The sequence below is a fragment of the Ascaphus truei genome, chromosome 10, assembly GCF_040206685.1.
Source record: "Ascaphus truei isolate aAscTru1 chromosome 10, aAscTru1.hap1, whole genome shotgun sequence".
NCBI classification, from domain to species: Eukaryota; Metazoa; Chordata; class Amphibia; order Anura; family Ascaphidae; genus Ascaphus; species Ascaphus truei.
This window is the reverse complement of record NC_134492.1, coordinates 4,534,155-4,561,828: the sequence shown is the minus strand read 5'-3', so window position 1 is coordinate 4,561,828 and position 27,674 is coordinate 4,534,155. Positions and strand designations below refer to the sequence as shown.

The 27,674-nt window shown below is 47.0% G+C and overlaps 1 protein-coding gene across 1 annotated transcript in view; it reads right to left on the bottom strand.

Annotated features, from left to right (window-relative positions):
• Positions 1–27,674, bottom strand: part of LOC142504031 (uncharacterized) — a 211,279-nt gene that overhangs the window by 157,383 nt on the left and 26,222 nt on the right. The window contains exons 4-6 of the mRNA XM_075617140.1: positions 25,250–25,463; positions 23,586–23,670; positions 17,073–17,095 (exon numbers count right to left, since the gene is read on the bottom strand). Of these exons, the coding sequence (XP_075473255.1) occupies positions 17,073–17,095; positions 23,586–23,670; positions 25,250–25,463 (322 nt within the window). The remainder of the gene's footprint in view (positions 1–17,072; positions 17,096–23,585; positions 23,671–25,249; positions 25,464–27,674) is intronic.

Sequence of the window (27,674 nt, the reverse complement as noted above, 5' to 3'; positions counted from 1 at the left end):
AAATGCGCACTAAGATGAGAGATAGATATTGTATTAGCAACAAATAATAAAATTAGTAACTTACATATAAAATTTCTTTAATAATCCCCGATTCTGGTGTCTATCACAGGAGTAGGGCATCACATAGGAAGTATGAAGGGTAATCTCAGTTCTGAGAGATCAGACCCGCGCGCTGGGGCTGTCTCTGTTCACTCTCCTGTCCTCCACGTGTGGTAGCGTGGTGCAGAGTGTAGCACACATGTGCAGGAACCGGGGCCTTCAATAGGTGTCCTTAGGATGCCTGTCCGTTTTTGATAGCATAGAAACGATCGGAAATAAGCAGGAACATCGCCTGAAGAAGTTTACTTTGTTAAACGAAACGCGTCGCGACTGTTGTGGCTGGCGGTTTTACTACCCACCACCAGTACACACTCAAGTGTACCATTCCTGCTTATTTCCGATCGTTTCTATGCTATCAAAAACGGACAGGCATCCTAAGGACACCTATTGAAGGCCCCTGTTCCTGCACATGTGTGCTACACTCTGCACCACGCTACCACACGTGGAGGACAGGAGAGTGAACAGAGACAGCCCCAGCGCGCGGGTCTGATCTCTCAGAACTGAGATTACCCTTCATACTTCCTATGTGATGCCCTACTCCTGTGATAGACACCAGAATCGGGGATTATTAAAGAAATTTTATATGTAAGTTACTAATTTTATTATTTGTTGCTAATACAATATATATCTCTCATCTTGGTGCGCTTTTGTGTTTTTTCTTGTTATTCTCACAGATAAATACATGCACCAAGTGTAACATTTTGATGCCCAATTACGATTCTCATTTATGAATGGCAATACGGATATTTCTCCTATCACTCAGTGTGGAGGGAGGAACGTGGCTAGATTTGTCAGAGATATTTGCAATGCATTATACAGTAATTCACTAGAGGCGATTGTCACAACAAAGTGGTTTCGAGCTATACAGTAATACTTCAAGCATTGTAACAAAGAATCAATAGTTTCAGTAGTACTTTAACTTCAATCTGGGGACAGGGTTTTTTGATGATATCATAATGAGCCCAATTTCAGTTCATCACTAGAGTGGCTTATTCATTATAGTTTTATGGCTGTATAGCCCAATATACCTAGTCTTTCTGTCAGAGCTGCCAACAAGGGCGTGGGAGGATGGGGAGATTGGCGGGGGGGGGGGGAGGATGGGGAGATGAGCGGGAGGCTGGGGAGATGGGCAGGAGGGAGTGGGAGGCTGGGGAGATGGGCGGGAGGAAGTGGGAGGGAGGATGGGGAGATAGGGGGGAGTCTGGGGAGATGGGAGGGAGGATGGGGAGATAGGGGGGAGGCTGGGGAGATGGGTGGGGAGGATGGGGAGATGGGGGGGAGGGAGATGGGCATGTACGCCCATTGGCATACATGGCAGTTAACGCAGGGTCACACTATGTTAACTCATACCAGAAGTTACTGAATCTTCCCCTACAGGAAAGGAGGGGGGGGGGGGTATTCCTGTAGCTCCAATACCGTATCAATGTGAACGCTGATCGAACTTTAATACCCATTATCAAATCTTTGTGGATCACCCCTTAACACGGGGAGTGAACTATGCTAATTTGAATTCAGCGAAAAATAACAGGATGCACAGGAGGTAGAAGCTAAGGAGTGTTCCCAATCCGTTTCCCAGACTCAGTGAGGGTGTATGGCCTACACATTAAGGGACATTCCAAGTCTGGATCCCAGGCAGTTTAATAGATTATAGATGATAAAGGTGTTTGAGTCCCATCCAGGACTCCAGATATGGAAATGATGCCCCATAGGCATCCTTGAAAACTCAAATACATGAAAACTCAAGTATCCTTTTGTCAGAACACCTTCCAGTGACCCTAGGTGAGGTATGAGAATATTAACAAAACAGTAGTGCTTTGTGGCTGATTTCAAGAAGGTCTAAACTAGCAAAGACGGCTGCTCGCAGCAGCTTCACCACGTTAGTGGTGATGGACCACACTTTTATTTAATCATCCATGCAAAAACATATGTAGCCACATAGTTTCGGGGGAACAACTCACCCTTTGTCAGGTCTAATAACTAGCAAAGCCGTCAGACTAAAATCTAAAACGAAATGAACATGAAGTGAACCAACTAGGACAGGGGCCTCAAGTGATGGAAATTTTAGGAAACAGTGATCATAACATGGTCTCATTTGAAATAAGTTATCAAAAATTGTTATATAAGATAAACAAAGAATTCAAATTTAGATACGCACGTTTTAGTCAACTAAGGAATAATGTAAATAAATCGGGATAAAGTTCTTGCAGGAAACAAATACACACGGTAGATAGACACTCTAAAACGTTGTAACATGAGAACATTTATCATTGTACAGCAGGGCCCCGGGTATACGGCGGGTTCCGTTCCAGGGGCCCGCCGTATAGTGAAAATCGCCGGAAAGCAGATCCGGCAATTTTCAGTGATTTTGCATGCACAGAATGGCGTTTTCGTCGTTCTGCGCATGCGCAGCCTATGGTCTGCGTGCGCAAACTACGGCATGTGTGCGCAGACACCGGTCGGCGCATGCACGACTGGAAATCAAAGATGGCGGCCCCCTTCCCGGTGCCGCCGTATCGGCGGATCGCCGAAAAAGCGAAGTGCCAAATGTAGCTAAATAAACTAGCAGATGAAGACATAGAAAAGAAGGAATTTAGGTTGCTGAGGTCAGAAAGGACAGAGGCGTATCAGAATGATAAGGAACGTAAAAAAACTTGCAAATGGGCCATCATATTCGCAAAAATTGAAAATGGAAAAAAGATTGCAATGGAAAGTAAAATGAACCCTAAAGTTTTCAGGTACATTAATAATAAAAACATTAGAAAAGATAATGTAAGACCCTTTCAATATGAGATTGGGGAGACAAAACTATTTAAACAAGAGGAAGCAACAACACCAACATTTACTAATATTTAGTTAACATAGGAAAAAGGGCAAATGTGGCTTGATAAAATGACAGTAAATAAAGCACCTGGCCTTGATGGCATATACCCAAGGGTTCTCAAGGAGTTACGTTCTATAATAGCCAGACCGTTATATTAATATTCAAGGGTTCCATTTCCACAGGCTCAGTAACACAAGATTGGCGTAAAGCAGATGTGGTGCCTATATATAAAAAAGTGGCTCGTCACAACCAGGGAATTACAGATCTGCAAGCCTGACATCAATAGTGGAGAACCTACTTCAAGATTTATTAAGGGATAATGTTAAGAGCCTTTGGGATAACAAAATTATTAGCAATAGTCAGAATTAATTTATGATGAATATGTCATGCCAAACTAGCCTTGTTAGTTTATTTGAGGTAAATAGGAAGTTAGACCAAGCCAATGCAGTAAATTGTCTACTTCGATTTTGAAAGGTATTTGATACAGTGTTACACAATAGGTTAGAGTACAAAATAAAGGAACTTCTGCCGGATGAAAATATTTTCTCCGGAATTGAAAACTAGTTGAAGGACAGACAGCAGAGAGCTGTTATAAATACAACTTTTAGCCCAATCTTAAAATGTTGCAAGTGGAGTACCTTTGGGTCAGTACTGGGGCCACTGTGTTTTAACTTATTTATTAATAACCTGGAGGTTGATTTGAGAGCAAATTTTTCATCTTCACTAAAAACACTAAAATATGTGAGGTTGTACTATTAGAGCTGGATGTAATTTCTCTACAGAAGAACTTGAATAGAGTGGAAACGTGGGCAGGTAAATGGCAGATTGGGTTTAATACAAATAAATATAAGGTTATGCATTTGGGATGCAAGTCTAATAATGCTACATACAAACTAAATGGGACAAAATTAGGTCAATCCTTGATGGAGATAGATTTAGGTATACTTGTAGACAGTAGTCTAAGGCCGCACTTATAGTGCCCGCGATGTGACGTCGCGTCAAAACAAATGCATTGAATCTGTAACATGCGCTGATAAACTTGACACCCTCTACAATTCAATTTATCGTTTTGTTCTCCAATGCAACTACAACACACATCACTGCGAAATGCTCAAAGAACTAGATTGGTCATCACTAGAGTCTAGGCGCAAAGTTCACCTTTCCTGTCTTGCCTTTAAATTCTTCATGGGCAAGCTACCCAGCTACCTGAACAAGCTCCTCACCCCTACCACATGCAGCACTTATCACCTGAGATCTGACTCCAAGAGACTGTTCATGGTCCCAAGGCTCAACAAAGTATCCGGCCGCTCCTCCTTCTCCTACCGTGCACCCCAAAACTGGAACCATCTACCAGAGACTCTCACATCCACCACCAGCTTAAGTTCTTTCAAATCTAAGGCTGTCTCACATTTAAATCTGGTCTGTAACTGTTTCATACGCTCATAATATATATTATCTGTAACTGTGCACGCAATGTCTTGTATATAATGTATACCCTGCTCATTATGTAACTGTATTTGTAACCATGTATTATTTGTCATATTAACTGTGCCCAGGACATACGTGAAAACGAGAGGTAACTCTCACTGTATTACTTCCTGGTAACACATGTTAATAATAAATATAAATAATAGTAGGCGCGATGGAGCAACTGAGCAACCTAAATCTCTGTAGTCAGTAGAATTTGAATTTTACAGCAATGGTCTCACCATGTGACAGGCTATAAACCAATCCGATAGCTTCTGATGCAGGGAGAGGGGGGATGTGTGTGTGTGTGTGTGTGTGTGTGTGTGTGTGTGTGTCTGTCAAATGAAACACACTATATTAACAACTTTAAAATAGTAAATTCTCCCGTAAATTTAAAGTAAATTCAGCATACAAACAGGAATTACACCTCCTCTCTGTTTCAGCCCCCCCCCAGCTCGTCTCTGCCCCTCTGCCTTCCCCCCCCTCTGCCTTCCCCCCCTCTGCCTTCCCCCCCCTCTGCCTTCCCCCCCCTCTGCCTTCCCCCCAGCTCGTCTCCGCCCCTCTGCCTTCCCCCCAGCTCGTCTCCGCCCCTCTGCCTTCCCCCCAGCTCGTCTCCGCCCCTCTGCCTTCCCCCCAGCTCGTCTCCGCCCCTCTGCCTTCCCCCCAGCTCGTCTCCGCCCCTCTGCCTTCCCCCCCCCTCTGCCTTCCCCCCCCTCTGCCTTCCCCCCAGCTCGTCTCCGCCCCTCTGCCTTCCCCCCAGCTTGTCTCCGCCCCTCTGCCTTCCCCCTTGCTCTTGTCTCCGCCCCTCTGCCTTCCCCCTTGCTCTTGTCTCTGTCCCTCTGCCTTCATCATCATCTGTTTCCCCAAGTGTTGTCCCTAATCAATATCCCATTTCTGTACCCCATAAAATTGGTCAGATTAAAAAAAAAAAAAGTTTCTTTAAGTGCAATTTACAACTGATGGAGACTGTGATAGAAGATGCAACAGATATCTTTAAGAAAAGGTTAGACTTTCTTTTTTTTTAAAGAAATTAAAGGTATACCAGGATATACAACATAAGTTTAACATGATCCAGGGAGAAATTCGATAACCATTACTTCGAAAAGAATGTACTTTCCCCTTTACGGACAAAATTGGCTAAAGTTTCACTTGGCTATTATTTGCCTTCCTCTGGATCAATATAAATAAAGGATGCTATCTTAGTCCAGTAAATGTAACATACATACTATAGATTGAACTCTACGGAGATGTCTTTTTTTCAACCTCATCTACTTTGTAACTATGCAACTACTAAACCACCAATAAAATGATGATGTTTTACTGTTGCTGAGAGTAGTTATAAGAAACGCTGCAGTAATGATGCACTAACAGCAATGTTCACTTATATAACAGCAATACAACAATTCTAAGTTTACAAAATAACTACCAAAATCAACAATTTTACAATAAAGTATGTGACCTACAGGATTTGGTTCGTTGGGTGCCAGATGGAAAAATGAACGAGTTTGGTTCATGATAGTGGCGCTACATTTCTAAAAGTCTGGATCACGTGGCTAGCACAAACGGACATACCAGGAGTGAATGGTACTTCAATTTTGCTATGATAGTATTAGAAGCACGTTCTCCGCTGACTCAATGGGGACAGAAAGGTGAAACACGAGGTTTAGAATAAGATTTAGGGTGAGAAACAGAAATATGGACCACGCAAAGGCATCAGACCAGAGCCCCGGAATGTGAAAATCATTCAATTTAGGAACAAGGAAAGGACTGAGAGAAGGACAGACAGATTTTCCGTCCCCTCCCCCCTTCTTTTTGTTTCTTGAATTGTACTTTGCTCAATGCAAGTGCTATGAGTTATCACTGTTACCTCTGTGGAAGACACGTATACACGTTACTGTATGATGGTAAAAATCAATAAAAATCTAAGTAAAAAAAAAGTGTGTGAACTGGGCAAATAAAGGAATATAATTAACATTTGTTAAAACAATTAATAAATAGATGATTTTTGGACAGGGTTATTGCCAATGAAATCCAGTCACTCACTGTCCCTGTGTATTTCTTATCATTCCCCACTTCCAGTCATGTCAGAAAGCTGGGACGTACAATGTAATCCAACAACACAATGTTCATTAAAAAGACTTGTTTCCTACATTGTCTTCTACAGAATTAAGCAAAGGAAACGGTTATAACTGTTTCCAGATACATTTATATTTTTGTGCATGTACAGTATCTATGTGTTGGCAAAATCTTAAATCATTGGTCTTAGATTCTAGAAGTTGCATGCAGAAAGCCCCCTGAAGGTTTCCGTTACAAGTACTGTCTGGATTATTTGGAGTCTCTCTGTCACAGGGCTAGTGGAACGAGAGATGAAGATATCGTCTACTGCAAGCAAGGAAGGATAACGCTTTGAACTGCTTAGTCCTATTTCCCATCCTACGGTTTGGTCAGAAACAATGGTCTGATTAAAAAAAAAGCTTCGCCTCCTCTCCATCCATCCTGAGTGACCAAAAGCCCTTTGATTGCCTCAACCAACAAGGATGGGGGTAATATGCAGTCACATTTCTGACTGTGTTGGTCTCTGGTTGGATGCAGCACATGGAATATAGCCCAGTGCAAGTCTCTGATCTTAGAAACGAATGAAACACGCATACACACAATGGTTTAATCATTATGTGCTGGTGCTGCTTACATACGTTGTTCTACATACCGTATTGGGCCGAATATAGTGCGGCCTCGCACATAATATGACCCTAAAGTATTGTAGGTGTTCTACATGAAAAATAAAAAGGTGTTAGTCTGCGCATATAATGCGAGGACAGTTTTCGGAAGGACATTTTTAGGAAAAAAACATAGCACTATATTTGGGCCAATATGGTATGTATGTATGTATGTATGTATATATATATATATATATATATATATATATATATATATATATATATATATATACAGTGTTCGACAAACCTATACATTTGCTCGCCCCGGGCGAGTAAATATTGGCCCAAGTAGCACACGTTTGGTACTAGGTGGCGAGTAGATTTTTTTGTCTGGCGAGTAGATTTTTTGGTGATTTGTCAACCACTGTGTGTGTGTGTATATATATATATATATATATATATATATATATATATATATATATATATATATATATATATATATATATATATATATATATATATATATATATATATATATCTTCCTCTGATGTAAGGATCTAATGAAACACACACACATACACACACACATACACACACATTATGAGTTAGATGGGAAGTCTTAGCCAGAAAAGTCAGCGCCCCCGCCAGGAATGTGGAAACAAACTACAAAAAGACTGAGCAGATGAGCTACATGTACAAGACACACACTTTCATGTAGCTGAGAGACTGAGACGCTAAATGCGTGAACATTTTTAGACTTCCTATTTCGAGTTGCTGGGATTTCTCTTCAGCTGGATCACATTATACACCGTACACAGTAATTAGGCTAGTGTTTCTGCCAATGGATTTTGCAGAATCTAAAGAGGGTAGTGTGAGGTTAGTACTGCGGTTGGGGCACCGACGTCTGACGTGGGAGACCCTGGTTTAGGGCTTGGTGCCACCTTGGTGTGAGAAAGTCACTTTATCTACTTTTCAACCAGGAACTCTGTTTAGATTGTAAGCTCTTTAACATAGGGCGTCATTGTGCCAGCACTGGCAGAACTACATATAAATTAATATGTATTAATACTTGTAGTATTTTTTATTGTTGTGGATAGATTCCGTCTCCCTGGCAGTCAGATTTGTCACAGTGCCTGAGATTAAGGAGCAGCTTCAGCGAGTTCATGTTTCTGCACTAGGATCAAAGTACTATTTGAAGCAGTTGCTTTCATCTGGATCTAAGAAGCAGCTCTATTGGCAGCGCTTGTAATGTGTTGCAGTTATTGGCAGCAGAGAAGGGGTTAAACCGCCAATCATGTAGCAATCACTTACAACTTGGCCTGTGCCACCCAAATCTTCTTGACACATGAAAGGTTGTGTGCAGGGAAAGGGCTGTCAGGTTATATTACTCTTTATCTTATGGGGAAGGCTTTGAAACAAATAACTAACTATTCAATCTGAAGCCAGTTTTACCGTATGAGACAAAAAAGAAGAGAAAATGAAACGGTGTTTGTCTGCCGTTCTCAGCAGCACGAGGGTTGCAAGGAATGATTTTGTGATGAGCTGTAAAACCCTTGGGGGCTGAATGATTAAATACTACCATATAAAAATCCCAAACTATAACTATAACTCAGTATTCAAGCACCCTGCTGAGTCTTGGCTTGTGCTTTCTCTTAGAAGAAAGATAAACTTATAATTTATTGACTTTCAAAAGCATCTTAGTTCTGTGTTGGGCCAAAAGATGGATTATATCTAGTGAAAACATACAAAAAAATCAGCAAGGATAATAAAGGGTTAATATAAAGAAAATACTTGTCAAAATTTTCTCCTCATAAATGAAACCTAAATGAAACATAACAGGCTCTGCATGTGCATTTATTTGTATCAAATAGGTCCAATACTGAAATCATACACACGGCTATTAAGGCAGACAGTTTCTAATACATCAGCCTCAGTTTAAGAGATTCTGACATCAGATCAGATCTACATGTAACAGATAGATGTCAGGAGGATCTGCTAAGGATCCTCCCCAGTCACTGCAGCCCACAGTCACTGCAGCCCACCCTCCCCAGTCACTGCAGCCCACCCTCCCCAGTCACTGCAGCCCACAGTCACTGCAGCCCACCCTCCCCAGTCACTGCAGCCCACCCTCCCCAGTCACTGCAGCCCACCCTCCCCAGTCACTGCAGCCCACCCTCCCCAGTCACTGCAGCCCACCCTCCCCAGTCACTGCATCATACACACCCCACTCACTGCAGCCCACTCTCCCAAATCACTGCAACCCACCCTCCCCAGTCCCCAGTCACTGCAGCCCACCCTCCCCATTCCCCAGTCACTGGAGCCTACCCTCCCCACTCCCCAGTCACTTCAGCCCACCCACCCCACTCCCCAGTCACTGCAGCCCACCCACCCCACTCCCCAGTCACTGCAGCCCACCCTCCCCACTCCCCAGTCACTGCAGCCCACACTCCCCACACCCCACTCACTGCAGCCCACTCACCCCACTCACTGCAGCCCACTCTCCTTAATCACTGCAACCTACCTTCCCCACTCCCCAGTCACTGCAGCCCACCCTCCCCACTCACTGCAGCCCACCCTCCCCACTCCCCAGTCACTGCAGCCTCCCCTCCCCACTTCCCAGTCACTGTAGCCCACCCTCCCCTCACCTCTCCCTACTACCCTCACATAACAAGTTCATACAAATATGTAAGGGAGGCGTCTCTTAAACTCCTCTGCTAACAACTGAAGGATCTTGGATAGCAGCTCAATCTTTTCCAATCAGCATCATGTCTGTAACACGGTCACACAAGTCACAGCCCTGATGCCTGGTAACACGGTCACACAATTACACAGCCCTGATGCCTGGTAACACTGTCACACAAGTCACAGCCCGGATGCCTGGTAACGCTGTCACACAAGTCACAGCCCTGATGCCTGGTAACACTGTCACACAAGTCACAGCCCTGATGTCTGGTAACACTGTCACACAAGTCACAGTCCTGATGTCTGGTAACACTGTCACACAATTACACAGCCCTGATGTCTGGTAACACTGTCACACAAGTCACAGTCCTGATGTCTGGTAACACTGTCACACAAGTCACAGCCCTGATGTCTGGTAACACTGTCACACAAGTCACAGTCCTGATGTCTGGTAACACTGTCACACAAGTCACAGCCCTGATGTCTGGTAACACTGTCACACAAGTCACAGTCCTGATGCCTGGTAACACTGTCACAAGTCACAGCCCTGATGTCTGGTAACACTGTCACACAAGTCACAGCCCTGATGTCTGGTAACACTGTCACACAAGTCACAGTCCTGATGTCTGGTAACACTGTCACACAAGTCACAGCCCTGATGTCTGGTAACACTGTCACACAAGTCACAGTCCTGATGCCTGGTAACACTGTCACACAAGTCACAGCCCTGATGCCTGGTAACACTGTCACAAGTCACAGCCCTGATGCCTGGTAACACTGTCACACAAGTCACAGCCCTGATGCCTGGTAACACTGTCACAGCCCTGATGTCTGGTAACACTGTCACACAAGTCACAGCCCTGATGCCTGGTAACACTGTCACACAAGTCACAGCCCTGATGCCTGGTAACACTCTCACACAAGTCACAGCCCTCGTGTCTGGTAACACTGTCACAAAAGTCACAGTCCTGATGCCTGGTAACACTGTCACACAAGTCACAGCCCTGATGTCTGGTAACACTGTCACACAAGTCACAGTCCTGATGTCTGGTAACACTGTCACAAGTCACAGCCCTGATGCCTGGTAACACTGTCACACACGTCACAGCCCTGATGCCTGGTAACACTGTCACACAAGTCACAGCCCTGATGCCTGGTAACACTGTCACAGCCCTGATGCCTGGTAACACTGTCACACAAGTCACAGCCCTGGTGTCTGGTAACACTGTCACACAAGTCACAGCCCTGATGTCTGGTAACACTGTCACACACGTCACAGCCCTGATGCCTGGTAACACTGTCACACAAGTCACAGCCCCTGTGCCTGGTAACACTGTCACACAAGTCACAGCCCCTGTGCCTGGTAACACTGTCACACAATTACACAGCCCTGATGTCTGGTAACACTGTCACAAGTCACAGCCCTGATGCCTGGTAACACTGTCACACAAGTCACAGCCCTGATGTCTGGTAACACTGTCACACAAGTCACAGCCCTGATGCCTGGTAAAACTGTCACACAAGTCACAGCCCTGATGCCTGGTAACACTGTCACACAAGTCACAGCCCTGATGCCTGGTAACACTGTCACACAAGTCACAGCCCTGGTGTCTGGTAACACTGTCACACAAGTCACAGCCCTGGTGTCTGGTAACACTGTCACACAAGTCACAGCCCTGATGCCTGGTAACACTGTCACACAAGTCACAGCCCTGGTGTCTGGTAACACGGTCACACAAGTCACAGCCCTGATGTCTGGTAACACTGTCACACAAGTCACAGCCCTGGTGTCTGGTAACACTGTCACACAAGTCACAGCCCTGATGTCTGGTAACACTGTCACACAAGTCACAGCCCTGATGCCTGGTAACACTGTCACACACGTCACAGCCCTGATGCCTGGTAACACTGTCACACAAGTCACAGCCCTCGTGTCTGGTAACACTGTCACAAAAGTCACAGCCCCGGTGTCTGGTAACACTGTCACACAATTACACAGCCCTGATGTCTGGTAACACTGTCACACAATTACACAGCCCTGATGTCTGGTAACACAAGTCACAGCCTCGGTGTCTGGAAATGCTGTCACACAATTACACAGCCCTGATGTCTGGTAACACTGTCACACAATCCTGATGTCTGGTAACAATGTCACACAATTACACAGCCCTGGTGCCTGGTAACACTGTCACACAAGTCACAGCCCTGGTGTCTGGTAACACTGTCACACAAGTCACAGCCTCGGTGTTTGGTAATGCTGTCACACAAGTCACATCCCCTGTGCCTGGTAACACTGTCACACAATTACACAGCCCTGATGTCTGGTAACACTGTCACAAGTCACAGCCCTGATGTCTGGTAACACTGTCACACAAGTCACAGCCCTGATGCCTGGTAACACTGTCACACAAGTCACAGCTCTGATGCCTGGTAACACTGTCACACAATTACACAGCCCTGATATCTGGTAACACTGTCACACAAGTCACAGCTCTGATGCCTGGTAACACTGTCACACAAGTCACAGCCCTGATGCCTGGTAACACTGTCACACAAGTCACAGCCCTGATGCCTGGTAACACTGTCACACAAGTCACAGCCCCGGTGTCTGGTAACACTGTCACACAAGTCACAGCCCTCGTGTCTGGTAACACTGTCACAAAAGTCACAGCCCCGGTGTCTGGTAACACTGTCACACAATTACACAGCCCTGATGTCTGGTAACACTGTCACACAATTACACAGCCCTGATGTCTGGTAACACTGTCACACAAGTCACAGCCTCGGTGTCTGGTAATGCTGTCACACAATTACACAGCCCTGATGTCTGGTAACACTGTCACACAATTACACAGCCCTGATGTCTGGTAACACTGTCACACAAGTCACAGTCCTGATGTCTGGTAACACTGTCACACAAGTCACAGTCCTGATGTCTGGTAACACTGTCACACAAGTCACAGTCCTGATGTCTGGTAACACTGTCACACAAGTCACAGTCCTGATGTCTGGTAACACTGTCACACAAGTCACAGTCCTGATGTCTGGTAACACTGTCACACAAGTCACAGCCCTGATGTCTGGTAACACTGTCACACAAGTCACAGCCCTGATGCCTGGTAACGCTGTCACACAAGTCACAGCCCTGATGTCTGGTAACACTGTCACACAAGTCACAGCCCTGATGTCTGGTAACACTGTCACACAAGTCACAGCCCCGGTGTCTGGTAACACTGTCACAGCCCCGGTGTCTGGTAACGCTGTCACAGCCCCGGTGTCTGGTAACACTGTCACAGCCCCGGTGTCTGGTAACACTGTCACAGCCCCGGTGTCTGGTAACACTGTCACAGCCCCGGTGTTTGGTAACACTGTCACAGCCCCGGTGTCTGGTAACACTGTCACAGCCCCGGTGTCTGGTAACACTGTCACAGCCCCGGTGTCTGGTAACACTGTCACAGCCCCGGTGTCTGGTAACACTGTCACAGCCCCGGTGTCTGGTAACACTGTCACAGCCCCGGTGTCTGGTAACACTGTCACAGCCCCGGTGTCTGGTAACACTGTCACAGCCCCGGTGTCTGGTAACACTGTCACAGCCCCGGTGTCTGGTAACACTGTCACAGCCCCGGTGTCTGGTAACACTGTCACAGCCCCGGTGTCTGGTAACACTGTCACAGCCCCGGTGTCTGGTAACACTGTCACAGCCCCGGTGTCTGGTAACACTGTCACAGCTCCGGAGTCTGGTAACACTGTCACAGCCCCGGTGTCTGGTAACACTGTCACAGCCCCGGTGTCTGGTAACACTGTCACAGCCCCGGTGTCTGGTAACACTGTCACAGCCCCGGTGTCTGGTAACACTGTCACAGCCCCGGTGTCTGGTAACACTGTCACAGCCCCGGTGTCTGGTAACACTGTCACAGCCCCGGTGTCTGGTAACACTGTCACAGCCCCGGTGTCTGGTAACACTGTCACAGCCCCGGTGTCTGGTAACACTGTCACAGCCCCGGTGTCTGGTAACACTGTCACAGCCCCGGTGTCTGGTAACACTGTCACAGCCCCGGTGTCTGGTAACACTGTCACAGCCCCGGTGTTTGGTAACACTGTCACAGCCCCGGTGTTTGGTAACACTGTCACAGCCCCGGTGTCTGGTAACACTGTCACAGCCCCGGTGTCACCCTTACATAGATACTGGAAATCCATGTCACTTTGAGGTGACAGATGCAGCGTTGAGCACTAGGAAAGGCTTCTCCCTGCATGTAAAAGCAGCACAGGGACACATTCCCCTCTATAAATAGCCTGGTGTTTACACTGAGCCTCCTGATATAACCCGAGGGGTACCAGCGTTTGGGGCATTCACCATTTCATTCCCGGCTACTTTCAAAGGCATACCTCATAGACATATACAGCCCTGAGGGGCAGTTACTAGTGGACCCCGCAGTACTTACTTTCCTGGCTTACACAGTACTGTATGGGGGATTGTGATGTCTTCTATATACTGACCAGACATTCTGTACAAATAATTAACCTCATCCATTTACCTTCTAAAAACTGCATTTCTCTGTAATCTTTCTGGCAATAAATGGGTTAAATTAATTTAAATAAAAAGTATTGCCGCTCAGCTGGTAGATATTACTACCCTTTTTAACCTCTTCATCGCCATATGCTGAAGATGCAAACCCTGAAGTGTTACAGCTAAGAGCAGTCCCACAGCAGGCATGGCGCAGAGACTCGGGGGTCACCGGGTTTGGATCCTGTGTGACCCAGGGGCTGGAAAAGTGCCAGACGGTCATTTTAACTATTATATCCCATTATACCGCATTACACCGCAGCATATCCCATTATACCGCATCATATCGCATTATACCGCATTACACCACAGCACACCTCATTATATCGCAGCATATCGCATTACACCTCAGCATATCACATTATACCTCATTATATCGCATTACACCGGAGCATATCTCCTTATACCGCATTATAGCACAGCATATCGCATTATACCGCATTACACCGCAGCATATCTGATTATACCGCATTATAGCACAGCATGTCGCATTACACCGCAGCATATCGCATTATATCGCAGCATATCGCATTATACCGCAGCATATCCCATTACACCGCAGCATATCACATTATACCTCATTATATCGCATTACACCGCAGCATATCCCATTACACCGCAGCATATTCCATTATATCGCAGCATATCCCATTACACCGCAGCATATCCCATTACACCGCAGCATATCCCATTATACCTCATTATATCGCATTACACCGCAGCATATCCCATTACACCGCAGCATATCCCATTGTACCGCAGCATATCCCATTATACCTCATTATATCGCATTACACCGCAGCATATCCCATTATACCGCAGCATATCCCATTATACCGCAGCATATCCCATTATACCGCAGCACGTCACATTATACTGTATTACACCGCAGCATATTGCATAACACAGCATATCGCATATTTGCGTTAACATTAAATGCCCCACAGATCAGCTGACACCTTAACAAACATGTTACTAAAGTCAGGACTGAAACTACTGTCCAGTGACCCTACAGATAGTGACCCGCACAGACAGTGACCTCTACAGATAGTGACCTGCACAGACAGTGACTCACACAGATAGTGACCCGCACAGACAGTGACCTCTACAGATAGTGACCCGCACAGATAGTGACCCGCACAGACAGTGACCCGCACAGACAGTGACCCGCACAGACAGTGACCCGCACAGACAGTGACCTCTACAGATAGTGACCCGCACAGATAGTGACCCGCACAGACAGTGACTCACACAGACAGTGACTCGCACAGATAGTGACCCGCACAGACAGTGACCTCTACAGATAGTGACCCGCACAGATAGTGACCCGCACAGATAGTGACCCGCACAGACAATGACCCGCACAGACAATGACCCGCACAGACAGTGACTCGCACAGATAGTGACCCGCACAGACAGTGACCTCTACAGATAGTGACCTGCACAGACAGTGACTCGCACAGACAGTGACCCCGCACAGACAGTGACCCCGCACAGACAGTGACCCCGCACAGACAGTGACCCCGCACAGACAGTGACCCCGCACAGACAGTGACCCCGCACAGATGTTGGACTGGTAATGATTGGGGGGATAGAGAGGGGGGGATAGGATAGAGAGAGGGGGGAATAGAGAGAGGGGGGGATAGAGAGAGAGGGGGGATAGAGAGAGAGGGGGGATAGAGAGAGGGGGGATAGAGAGAGGGGGGATGGGGGGATAGAGAGGGGGGGATAGAGAGAGGGGGATAGAGAGAGGGGGATGGTGGGGATAGAGAGAGGGGGGATAGAGAGAGGGGGGATGGGGGGATAGAGAGGGGGGGATGGTGGGGATAGAGAGAGGGGGGATGGGGGGATAGAGAGAGGGGGATGGGGGGGATAGAGAGAGGGGGATGGGGGGATAGAGAGAGGGGGATGGGGGGGATAGAGAGAGGGGGATGGGGGGATAGAGAGAGGGGGATGGGGGGATAGAGAGAGGGGGGATAGAGAGAGGGGGGATAGAGAGAGGGGGGGTGGGGGGGATAGAGAGGGGGGATAGAGAGAGGGGGGGTGGGGGGGATAGAGAGGGGGGATAGAGAGAGGGGGGGTGGGGGGGATAGAGAGAGGGGGGGGTGGGGGGGATAGAGAGAGGGGGGATAGAGAGAGGGGGGGATGGGGGGATAGAGAGAGGGGGGGATGGGGGGATAGAGAGAGGGGGGATGGGGGGGATAGAGAGAGGGGGGATGGGGGGATGGGGGGGATAGAGAGAGGGGGGATGGGGGGATAGAGAGAGGGGGGTGGGGGGGATAGAGAGAGGGGGATGGGGGGGATAGAGAGAGGGGGGGATAGAGAGAGGGGGGGATAGAGAGAGGGGGGGATAGAGAGAGGGGGGGATAGAGAGAGGGGGGGATAGAGAGAGGGGGGGATAGAGAGAGGGGGGATAGAGAGAGGGGGGGATAGAGAGAGGGGGGGGATAGAGAGAGGGGGGATAGAGAGAGGGGGGGATAGAGAGAGGGGGGATAGAGAGAGGGGGGGATAGAGAGAGGGGGGGATAGAGAGAGGGGGGATAGGAAGAGCAGAGGGGGGATAGAGAGAGGGGGGGATAGAGAGAGGGGGGTTGGGGGGCACTCACGTTGTTGCTGTGGGAGAGATGCTTCCACTCCTTGTCCTTTGGGCTCCTAAATACATTTGTATGCATCTGTCCACACAGCGGAGATCTCACCGCAATCAGAAGGAGCTGCGGGAGCGCAGGCACTGTCCGTGCAATCACTGCGTCAGAAATGCTTCCAGACCTCAGGACAATACTCACAGGTACTCCTCATTGCTGACAAGTTACCGGCAGTAAGTCACAGCAGTGATGCCATCAGTGCCAGGGACGGCTTGTGTACTGTGTACTGTGTACTGCGTTTGCCCAGCAGGAAAGTATTGCATGTGCGGCTCTAACTCTGCGACCTGTGCGCCAGCGCAACCAGCAGTGTGCGTCACAAGTGGGATAAAGTGAATATAGTGCAGCAGAGTGCGGGATCCAGCAGATTGCGTCTCACTGGGAGAGGAGCAGCCACTACAATCCAGCCCAGCGCTGCTACTCCCCCTCACTGACTCCGGGACACGAGCAGCTGCTGCTGTGTAATATAAGCGGTAACATCGCCCGAGTGTGTGAGCCCCACGGATAGCCCCGCCCACATCTTACATGCAGCCCCTGTGTGCAGCGTCTGTGTGCAGTGTGCAGTGTGCAGTCCCTGTGTGCAGTCTGCAGCGCCTCTGTGCAGTGTGCAGCGCCTCTGTGCAGTGTGCAGTCCCTGTGTGCAGTGTGCAGCGCCTGTGTGCAGTGTGCAGCGCCTGTGTGCAGTGTGCAGCCCCTGTGTGCAGTGTGCAGGGCCTGTGTGCAGCCCCTGTGTACAGCCCCTGTGTGCAGTGTGCAGCCCCTGTGTGCACTGTGCAGCCCCTGTGTGCACTGTGCAGCCCCTGTGTGCAGTGTGCAGCCCTGTGTGCAGTGTGCAGGGCCTGTGTGCAGCCCCTGTGTACAGCCCCTGTGTGCAGTGTGCAGCCCCTGTGTGCAGCGCCTGTGTGCAGTGCAGCCCCTGTGTGCAGTGTGCAGCCTCTGAGCGCAGCCCCTGTGTGCAGTGTGCAGCCTCTGAGCGCAGCCCCTGTGTGCAGTGTGCAGTCTCTGTGTGCAGTGTGCAGCCTCTGAGCGCAGTCACTGTGTGCAGCCTCTGAGCGCAGTCACTGTGTACAGTCCCTGTGTGCAGTGTACAGTGTGCAGCCTCTGAGCGCAGTCGCTGTGTGCAGCCCCTGTATGCAGTCCCTGTGTGCAGTGTACAGTGTGCAGCCTCTGTATCCAGCCACTGTGTGCAGTCCCTGTGCGCAGTGTGCAGCCTCTGTGTGCAGTGTGCTGTATGCAGCCCCTAAGTGCAGCCTCTGTGCGCAGTGTGCAGCAGGCAGTGTGCAGTCTGCAGTATGCAGCCGCTGTATGCAGTCTGTGCTGGGAGTACACACTTCCACGGTTACGGCTCTATAGGTCTCCTATGCTATATTGCAGTCTTGTATACACTGCAACCAAATGCAGTTAGGAGGAGGGCTGATTAATTAGCACCTAGCTGATACTCAGCTACAGATTTAAAGCTCAGCGAGAGCAGATAGAGATGTACAGTGAATGTGCAACAAAAATTTCCATACTGTGGGGCCTATGCACTAAGCAGGGATAAGCCACTTATCGAGGCCTTATTGCCAAAAAGCTTTCACTAAGCCCCGATAAGTCGGCGATAAAAGGCCTTTTCAGCAAAAAAATTCCACAAAAAAAAATAGCCAAACGCGCGGCAATAAGCCACGTATCGGCAGGTTTTCAAACTTGTGCAATTCTAGTAGCCCCGATTAGCTTATCGAGGCTAATCGCGGCTCTAGAATAGAGATTTCCTCTCATTGCTCCCGCCACGAAAAGTTGGCAGGAAGGTGGTGAGAAGCTGCCGATAAGCGGCGAGAGGGGACCTAGAACAAAAATGCATTTTTCCTGCATCGGATTGATGCCCGGAGTCTCCGGAGCTGATACCCATTAATTGCCCATTGGCTGATTGACCATTGACTGCTGTTGTGGCTTATCATGCCCATATTATATGGGTATGATGTACCACTATGCCAATCAATGGGTACAGGGTGGGTATAGTGGGTCCGGGGTGGGTGGTTAGGCCTCCCGGGTGGGTAGCAGGGGAGGGTGGGTTAACCCCTTAATTACTATTGCGGTTACTAATCGCTAAGGTGATTAAGGGGTTAGGGACCATTAGATTGTATTTTTTATTGTATTCTTTCTGGCAACGGAGAACATGTCCCTGCAGTATGCTGGGGATGATGTCCTTGATGATGATGGCACGGGTACTGTAAGTAGAAAGTTTTATTTACTTTATTGATGCTGGCTGGCTAATATTTTATTTAATAACAGGCAAATGAGCTATTATCCATATTTGGATAATAGTTATTTTGACTATTACTGTACTGTATGTGTTGGGAGAGGGGTGGGGGGTGGGGGTGTATTTATTTAAATGTTAACACAAAATAATTTTGCCACACGATTGGTACTGCAAGCCAGCCAGGACCCGCGAGGACCACCCGAGGACCACCGGACCTCCGCGGCCTCTGGTATCGATTATGTGAGGGTAGAGGAGGTGGGTATTAGTGTTGTTGTGTTTTGAATGTTTGTGGGTAGCAGCTGTTTTAATATAAATGTTAATACTACTGTAGATGAGCAGGGGGTCTCCTGAGTGATCCGCGTTGATGTGAGGTCCGGGGACCCCCTGTGTCCGACCCCGTTATGGGGTGCCGGCATCTCCTATGCATTTAAATGTCACGTGACCGTGAGAATAAAATGCATGGGAGATACCGGCACCCCATAACGGGACCTGTATCTCGGGAAGCAGGTGGTCCCTGGACCTCAAATCAACGCGGTTCTGCTCAGGAGACCCCCTGCTACAATACACTAGTATTACCTTTTATATTAAAAATGTTTGATCTCTAGCGACATTTGCACAGGGACTCGCCCTGCAGCAGAAATAAATCGCAGGGTGAGCCCTTTCCAGAGAGGCGATCAGCACAGCGCCGGCTACTCGCCAGTTTAGCAGATGTTGCTATCACAGGTATTCTGCGCTTTCTGCACCGTGATTGCAACGCTGTAAAAAATGGCAATTTAAACAGGACAGCGATCTTTTTTTTATCAACGCTTAGTGCATAGGCCTCTGTGTTTGCAAGCAGCATCAGCAGCAACATTGTGAGTACACAAATGTAATTAACATATTCGGTCATTTGCAACCTATACTCATAAGGGCACAGTTGGAGGAAAATAACAGATTGACAAATTAGGCACCATGATTGACAAGTTCCCAATTCAGGTACAGAATGTGAAGGGTCGGGTACAGTACAGTATGTGCGGGGTAGGGGTACAGGATGTGAAGGGTCGGGTACAGTACATTATGTGCGGGGTAGGGGTACAGGATGTGAAGGGTCGGGTACAGTACAGTATGTGCGGGGTAGGGGTACAGGATGTGAAGGGTCGGGTACAGTACAGTATGTGCGGGGTAGGGGTACAGGATGAGAAGGGTCGGGTACAGTACAGTATGTGCGGGGTAGGGGTACAGGATGTGAAGGGTCAGGTACAGTACAGTATGTGCGAAGGGTCGGGTACAGTACAGTATGTGCGGGGTAGGGGTACAGGATGTGAAGGGTCGGGTACAGTACATTATGTGCGGGGTAGGGGTACAGAATGTGAAGGGTCGGGTACAGTACAGTATGTGCGGGGTAGGGGTACAGGATGTGAAGGGTCGGGGACAGTACAGTATGTGCGGGGTAGGGGTACAGGATGTGAAGGGTCGGGTACAGTACAGTATGTGCGGGGTAGGGGTACAGGATGTGAAGGGTCGGGTACAGTACAGGATGTGAAGGGTCGGGTACAGTACAGGATGTGAAGGGTCGGGTACAGTACAGTATGTGCGGGGTATGGGTACAGTACAGGATGTGAAGGGTCGGGTACAGTACAGTATGTGCGGGGTAGGGGTACAGTACAGGATGTGAAAGGTCGGGTACAGTACAGTATGTGCAGGGTAGGGATACAGGATGTGAAGGGTCGGGTACAGTACAGTATGTGCGGGGTAGGGGTACAGTACAGGATGGGAAGGGTCGGGTACAGTACAGGATGTGAAGGGTCGGGTACAGTACAGGATGTGCAGGGTAGGGGTACAGGATGTGCAGGGTAGGGATACAGTATGTGTGGGGTAGGGGTACAGTATGTGTGGTGTAGGGGTACAGTATGTGTGGTGTAGGGGTACAGGATGTGCGGGGTATGGGTACAGGATGTGCGGGGTAGGGGTACAGAATGTGCAGGGTAGGGGTACAGTATGTGCGGGTAGGGGTACAGTATGTGCAGGATAAGGGTACAGTATGTGTGGGGAAGGGGTACAGTATGTGTGGAGTAGGGGTACAGTATTTGAGGGGTAGGGGTACAGGATGTGTGGGGTAGGGGTACAGGATGTGTGGGGTAGGGGTACAGGATGTGTGGGGTAGGGGTACAGTATGTGCGGGGTAGGGGTACAGTATGTATGGGGTAGGGGTACAGTATATGTGGCGAAGTGGTACAGTATGTGCAGGATAGGGGTACAGTATGTGCGGGGTAGGGGTACAGTATGTGCGGGGTAGGTGTACAGTATGTGCGGGGTAGGGGTACTGTATGTGTGGGTAGGGGAACCAGATGTGTGGGGTAGGGGAACAGTATGGGTATAGTAGGAGTACAGTATATGCAGGATAGGGGTACCGTATGTGTGGGGTAGGGGTACAGTATGTGGGGGTTAGGGGTACATCATTTGTAAGGTAGGGTACCATATGTGTTGGGTACGGGTACAGTATGTGTGGGGTAGGGGTACAGTATGTGCGGGGTAGGGGTACAGTATGTGCGGGGTAGGGGTACAGTATGTGCGGGGTAGGGGTACAGTATGTACCGGGTAGGGGTACAGTATGTACGGGGTAGGGGTTCAGTATGTGTGGTTGGGGTTCTGTATGTCTGGGGTAGGGGTACTGTAACAGGGGACTTATCCCTGTTCACAAATGTGCCTCTAATCCAGCAGTGTGGTGGTTAACGGCTGGTAGCAAATTAACTAACACCACCTGCCTGATTAGAGGTGGTAGAAAAAGCCTGCCTTTGAGACAGGAAGTGACTCCTTAGCTCTGAATGAGAGCTGACCTTTGGAGAGAACACACATCTCTGGAGCTGACCGGTCTTGAGCTCTGCCCAGCATAGCTGATTGCAAGACACCAAATAAGACTTCTAAACCTGGATGCTGATTTTCTGTGCACGCACGGGTGCGGTTCCAGGAGAGCAGAGAAGCTTACTCTACAGCAGCTAACAGATAAGACTTTCATTCTGAAGAGACTTCTTATATTTGCTTATGTCATGCTATGTGTTTGGGGCTGGGAGACCTGCTTAACTAGGAGTTGTGAATTGCATGGGATTTCACTAGAAATACTCCCAAGGGAATTAAGCTTTGTTTCCCCACCCCCTTTGTTTGGATGATTTCATGATAAAAAAGAAAAGGCACAATAAAGCCTTATTATAATTTAACCTTTATAAAAGCCTCCAATTGTGTACCTCTGTGAACGTCCGTCTACAGGTACAGTATGTGTGTGGTTGGGGTATACTATGTGTGGGATAGGGGTACAGTATGTGTGGTTGGGGTTCAGTATGTGTGTGGTTGGAGTACAGTATGTGTGTGGTAGGGGTACAGTATGTGTGTGGTAGGGGTACAGTATGTGTGTGGTAGGGATATAGTACACTGATGTACAAGGGAAGAAGAGAGGAATTATACAGATGTAGCCTAGCCTCCGGCCGCTACTTCTTTTCCTGGGCCCTACTAGTGTAAGTCCTGATAGGTGCGCAGGCAGTGGATGGGCTAATTCCTTCAAATAGGCCCTTTGTGTTTTTGCAGCTTTAGATATATTAGATGTATCCCAGGGCGGGCCTAGCAACAGCCTGAGAGTGTCAGCCTGAGGGGTGGGTACTGATTGGACAACATACTAAATGTGATAGCCTATCAGTATCCAGATCTGGCTTGTTATGCGTCAGAGTTACAGTGACACCCAAAGGATATAAATACTGGCACTTTTCTAAAGTGGGGGTCTCTCTTTCCTCCCCCTGTGGAGTGAGCACCATCTACTCACCATCTCACTAGGGGATGTGAGGAGGAGTCCAGAAGGCCTGGTCTGGGCCTCAAGCCTTAACCAGTGTACTTTCAATAGGGGAAGCTGGGAGAAGAATGCACCTGCTTTGTACATCTGCTCTGATTGCAATAAATACCATGGAACCATCACCAGTGTGTTTCAATGTCTTGCTGCTGAAAGAAAGGTGTCAGTCTGGGCCATCCTGCTGCTTTCCAGAGGACCCTTGCTGACTGGAGGCGCGCACCAAAGAACTGAGGTACCCTGTAAACCTGTCCTGTTCTCTCCACAAAGCCGCGGAGCACTCAGCCCTCCTGTTGCCAAACAGGTACAGCACAACACCTAAATGGAGTAGCCAGAGAAGTAGATGACCCCAATCTCACTCAGGGTGGGGGTACAGGGGCTACACAAAAAAGAACAGAAACTGCATAGCAAAGGAAAGCAGCGGCAGTGAATACAGTAACATTGTGCTTAGTGATGTGCGGAGTCTTGTTCTAGACTGCACAGCTTTACACTAAAGTAGAATTAACAGCGCGTGGGGTTATACCACACAAGAAGTAAGTTAACCAGAGGTCAAGTGTATGCTAGGCAACGGTAACCAGTATAATGCAGGGCAGAATTGAACAATTCGTACCTGAAACTGCTGGGATTGTTGAACTTTTTGCACATAAACCCAAAATTGAGCAATTCTCTCCAGTGTGTAATAGATGTCAGATGTTCTTCATTTCCAAAAACAAATGTCAGCAATTTCTTTATAGAACAGTAAATAAATGAGTTTGAAGGTGTACTGTATGAGAGTTTCCCACTTATCCTATTTACACTTAGCACACGCTGGCAATAGCTAAACAAATCTGCTATTATGAACAAGCTTAAGCAAAGCCTCAATAGGCTGGAGAAGTAATACACTATTTGACATGTCACAAAACAGGGTGGATAGATGGATGAATTCTGGCAGATGAGACCGAGCATGTGATGACAAACAGTATGTAACCTAAATACACCTTGAGGCAGGGGCACGTTTTAATGGATAGTACTTAGAAGTCAGAAAGTACCTTTTTTAATAGAAGAGCCAAGAAAGCTTTGGAAATACTCAAGTTGTGTGTGTGTATATAACAGGATATGGCTAGGTCCCTGGTGGAAGCCCAATTAACCCTGTGTACGTGGGGCTTTGTTACTTAGCACTGGCGCTTACCTTCTGAGTGCGCCTTTATTTATATGTTTGTTATAATGTTGCCCACGAGTCTCTTTATTTGAGTTTGGCCATAGGACTTCATTAAATTATTTTATTCACCCACTTGCAAATCTGGTTTCACTTTATTTTGTGTCTGGGACATAAATTGTTCACACCACCTTGAGATACCCTCCCTCACCCCCAGCCTCCATCCTGCTGCTTACACTCAGATTAGCAAGTGCCTACCCTCCCTCACCCCAAGCCTCCATCCTGCTGCTTACACTCAGATTAGCAAGTGCCTACCCTCCCTCTTGGAGGGAATCCCTGGCATAGTTTTGTCACTGACCCTATCTGCCCTTAGTGCGCCCTTATCTCCCTTATCTCCCTTATCTCCCTTATCTCCCTTACCTCCCTTATCTCCCTTACCTACGGCTCAGTGGGTGCCGCCCATTTGTTTCATGAAGATTTCTTATAGGCTGAACACAAAGATGAATGTAACTGAAATCTTTTCCAGCGAGGGGAAGACGGTTGTTGTCAGCGTACGGAACTGGATCGTAAATGTGACATAGAAAAGTAATTGAACAATGTAATATTGTTCTTATAATTTAAAGTATATTTAATAGCTTTGAATATGATGGAAAGTGCCGCAAACAATAGCAAAAATATGGTATATTCAGATGTATTATGACGTTAAAGCAGCAACCTGGTATAATTATTGTAATATTATCTGAACCGGGTGGTTCCCTACAGCATGTCAGTGGTCCCCTATAGCGTATCAGTGGTCCCCTATAGGCCCTCCTACATCAGTTTCGTCGTGTTGTGCCCAAGTGGAACAGCTGTGCTGCACCAAGCAAACTGGGGAAGCAATGGTCACCGCGTCAGGCCTTGCTGCGGCATGTTTGTTGTCTGACGCCATATTTACAGTTTTTTGTGTTAAGACGCACAATAAACAAGCAGTCTGGGTCGCTGCTTTGAAATAGAATGCAACAGCGATTCCAAAGTCTCAATAATCCGCACTGAGACTTACTGTAAAGCTGTATTCAGACAATCCTGGTCATGGAGAAAAAGAGATACTGTAGGAATGGCATTTGTAAAAACAAGAATGATTGAAGTAAGAGGAACTGCACCTTTCAAAACGCAAAACAGACTGCAGATAAGACACCTCCAGGACAACAACACTTATTGTTACAGCTTCAGAAACAGGACTTGAAGTGATGTACTCATTGGGGAAAGGCATGCCCATTCCTGATGCTTTCACATGTGCAGCCTCAGGGGACACTGACCTGGCCTGAGAGAATGTTCTATATTTCCTACAGATGTTGAGAAAAACGAAAATATGTTCTGCAAAACGTGAAGTACACAGATTCAGGACATAGAGAACTCAGTGTTTGAGGAAGATTAGCACAAACGAAAGAAGCAGCTCAACAAAAATATGCAACTGTAATATATACTATACAAGGCACAAGATACAGGGCAAACTATCACAACCTACAGTACAGGAGAGCTCTTCAACTCGTTTCCAATGGGCCCGGATCACTAACATTGAACGAGTGGCAGGACCACTTAATATTGTAAATTAAGATACATTTAAGAATACTTAATAATATTATACTTACATTTTGCCAGCATCTATTACATCTGTACTATATATACTGTATATATATATATATATATATATAACAAAATTGTACTTAGCGGCGTGAGCAACTGCCGTGAAATTAGTAGGAACAGATAGTACAAGGTCCTGTACAGGGACAGATTTAGCCCATGGCCACATGTCCAGCCCTACAGTATGAGAGCATTGATGAATTTAAGATTGCATGTTTCTCATCGAGGAACTCAATTATCCAAAACGGAGGCAAGAATATTAATGTACGAGCAAGCTATTTAAGATTACAATGAGCTCATTGCAATTAACCATGCCAAGTAATCCTGCCCTGCAATGAGAAAGGACAACATAACATACCGAAAATGCCATTGACTAAAGTGGAAACAGATACCCATCGTTTAAAAGCCTGTATCCATTTGCTGATTGGGGAATATTTCTTAAACTATCCAGAACCCTTATAGTATGCCTACCTGAACAAAACACAATCACTGATATACAATATCCAGAAACCTTACAGTATGCCCACCTGAATACAGCACAGTCACTGATATACAAAACCAAAACCATTACAGTATGCTTACCTGAGCACAACACAATCACTGATATACAATATCCAGAAACCTTACAGTATGCCTACTCGAACACAGCACAATCACTGATATACAATATCCAGAAACCTTACAGTATGCCTTCTTGAACACAACACAATCACTGATATACATTATCCAGAACCCTTACAGTATGCCTACCTGAACACAGCACAATCACTGATATACATTATCCAGAACCCTTACAGTATGCCTACCTGAACACAACACAATCACTGATATACATTATCCAGAACCCTTACAGTATGCCTACCTGAACACAACACAATCACTGATATACATTATCCAGAACCCTTACAGTATGCCTACCTGAACACAACACAATCACTGATATACATTATCCAGAACCCTTACAGTATGCCTACGTGAGCACAGCACAATCACTGATATACATTATCCAGAACCCTTACAGTATGCCTACCTGAGCACAGCACAATCACTGATATACAATATCCAGAACCCTTACAGTATGCCTACCTGAACACAACACAATCACTGATATACATTATCCAGAACCCTTACAGTATGCCTACCTGAACACAGCACAATCACTGATATACAATATCCAGAACCCTTACAGTATGCCTACCTGAACACAACACAATCACTGATATACATTATCCAGAACCCTTACAGTATGCCTACCTGAACACAACACAATCACTGATATACAATATCCAGAACCCTTACAGTATGCCTACATGAACACAACACAATCACTGATATACATTATCCAGAAACCTTACAGTATGCCTTCTTGAACACAACACAATCACTGATATACATTATCCAGAACCCTTACAGTATGCCTACCTGAACACAACACAATCACTGATATACATTATCCAGAACCCTTACAGTATGCCTACCTGAGCACAGCACAATCACTGATATACATTATCCAGAAACCTTACAGTATGCCTTCTTGAACACAACACAATCACTGATATACATTATCCAGAACCCTTACAGTATGCCTACCTGAACACAACACAATCACTGATATACAATATCCAGAACCCTTACAGTATGCCTACCTGAACACAACACAATCACTGATATACATTATCCAGAACCCTTACAGTATGCCTACCTGAACACAACACAATCACTGATATACAATATCCAGAACCCTTACAGTATGCCTACCTGAACACAACACAATCACTGATATACATTATCCAGAAACCTTACAGTATGCCTTCTTGAACACAACACAATCACTGATATACATTATCCAGAACCCTTACAGTATGCCTACCTGAACACAACACAATCACTGATATACATTATCCAGAACCCTTACAGTATGCCTACCTGAGCACAGCACAATCA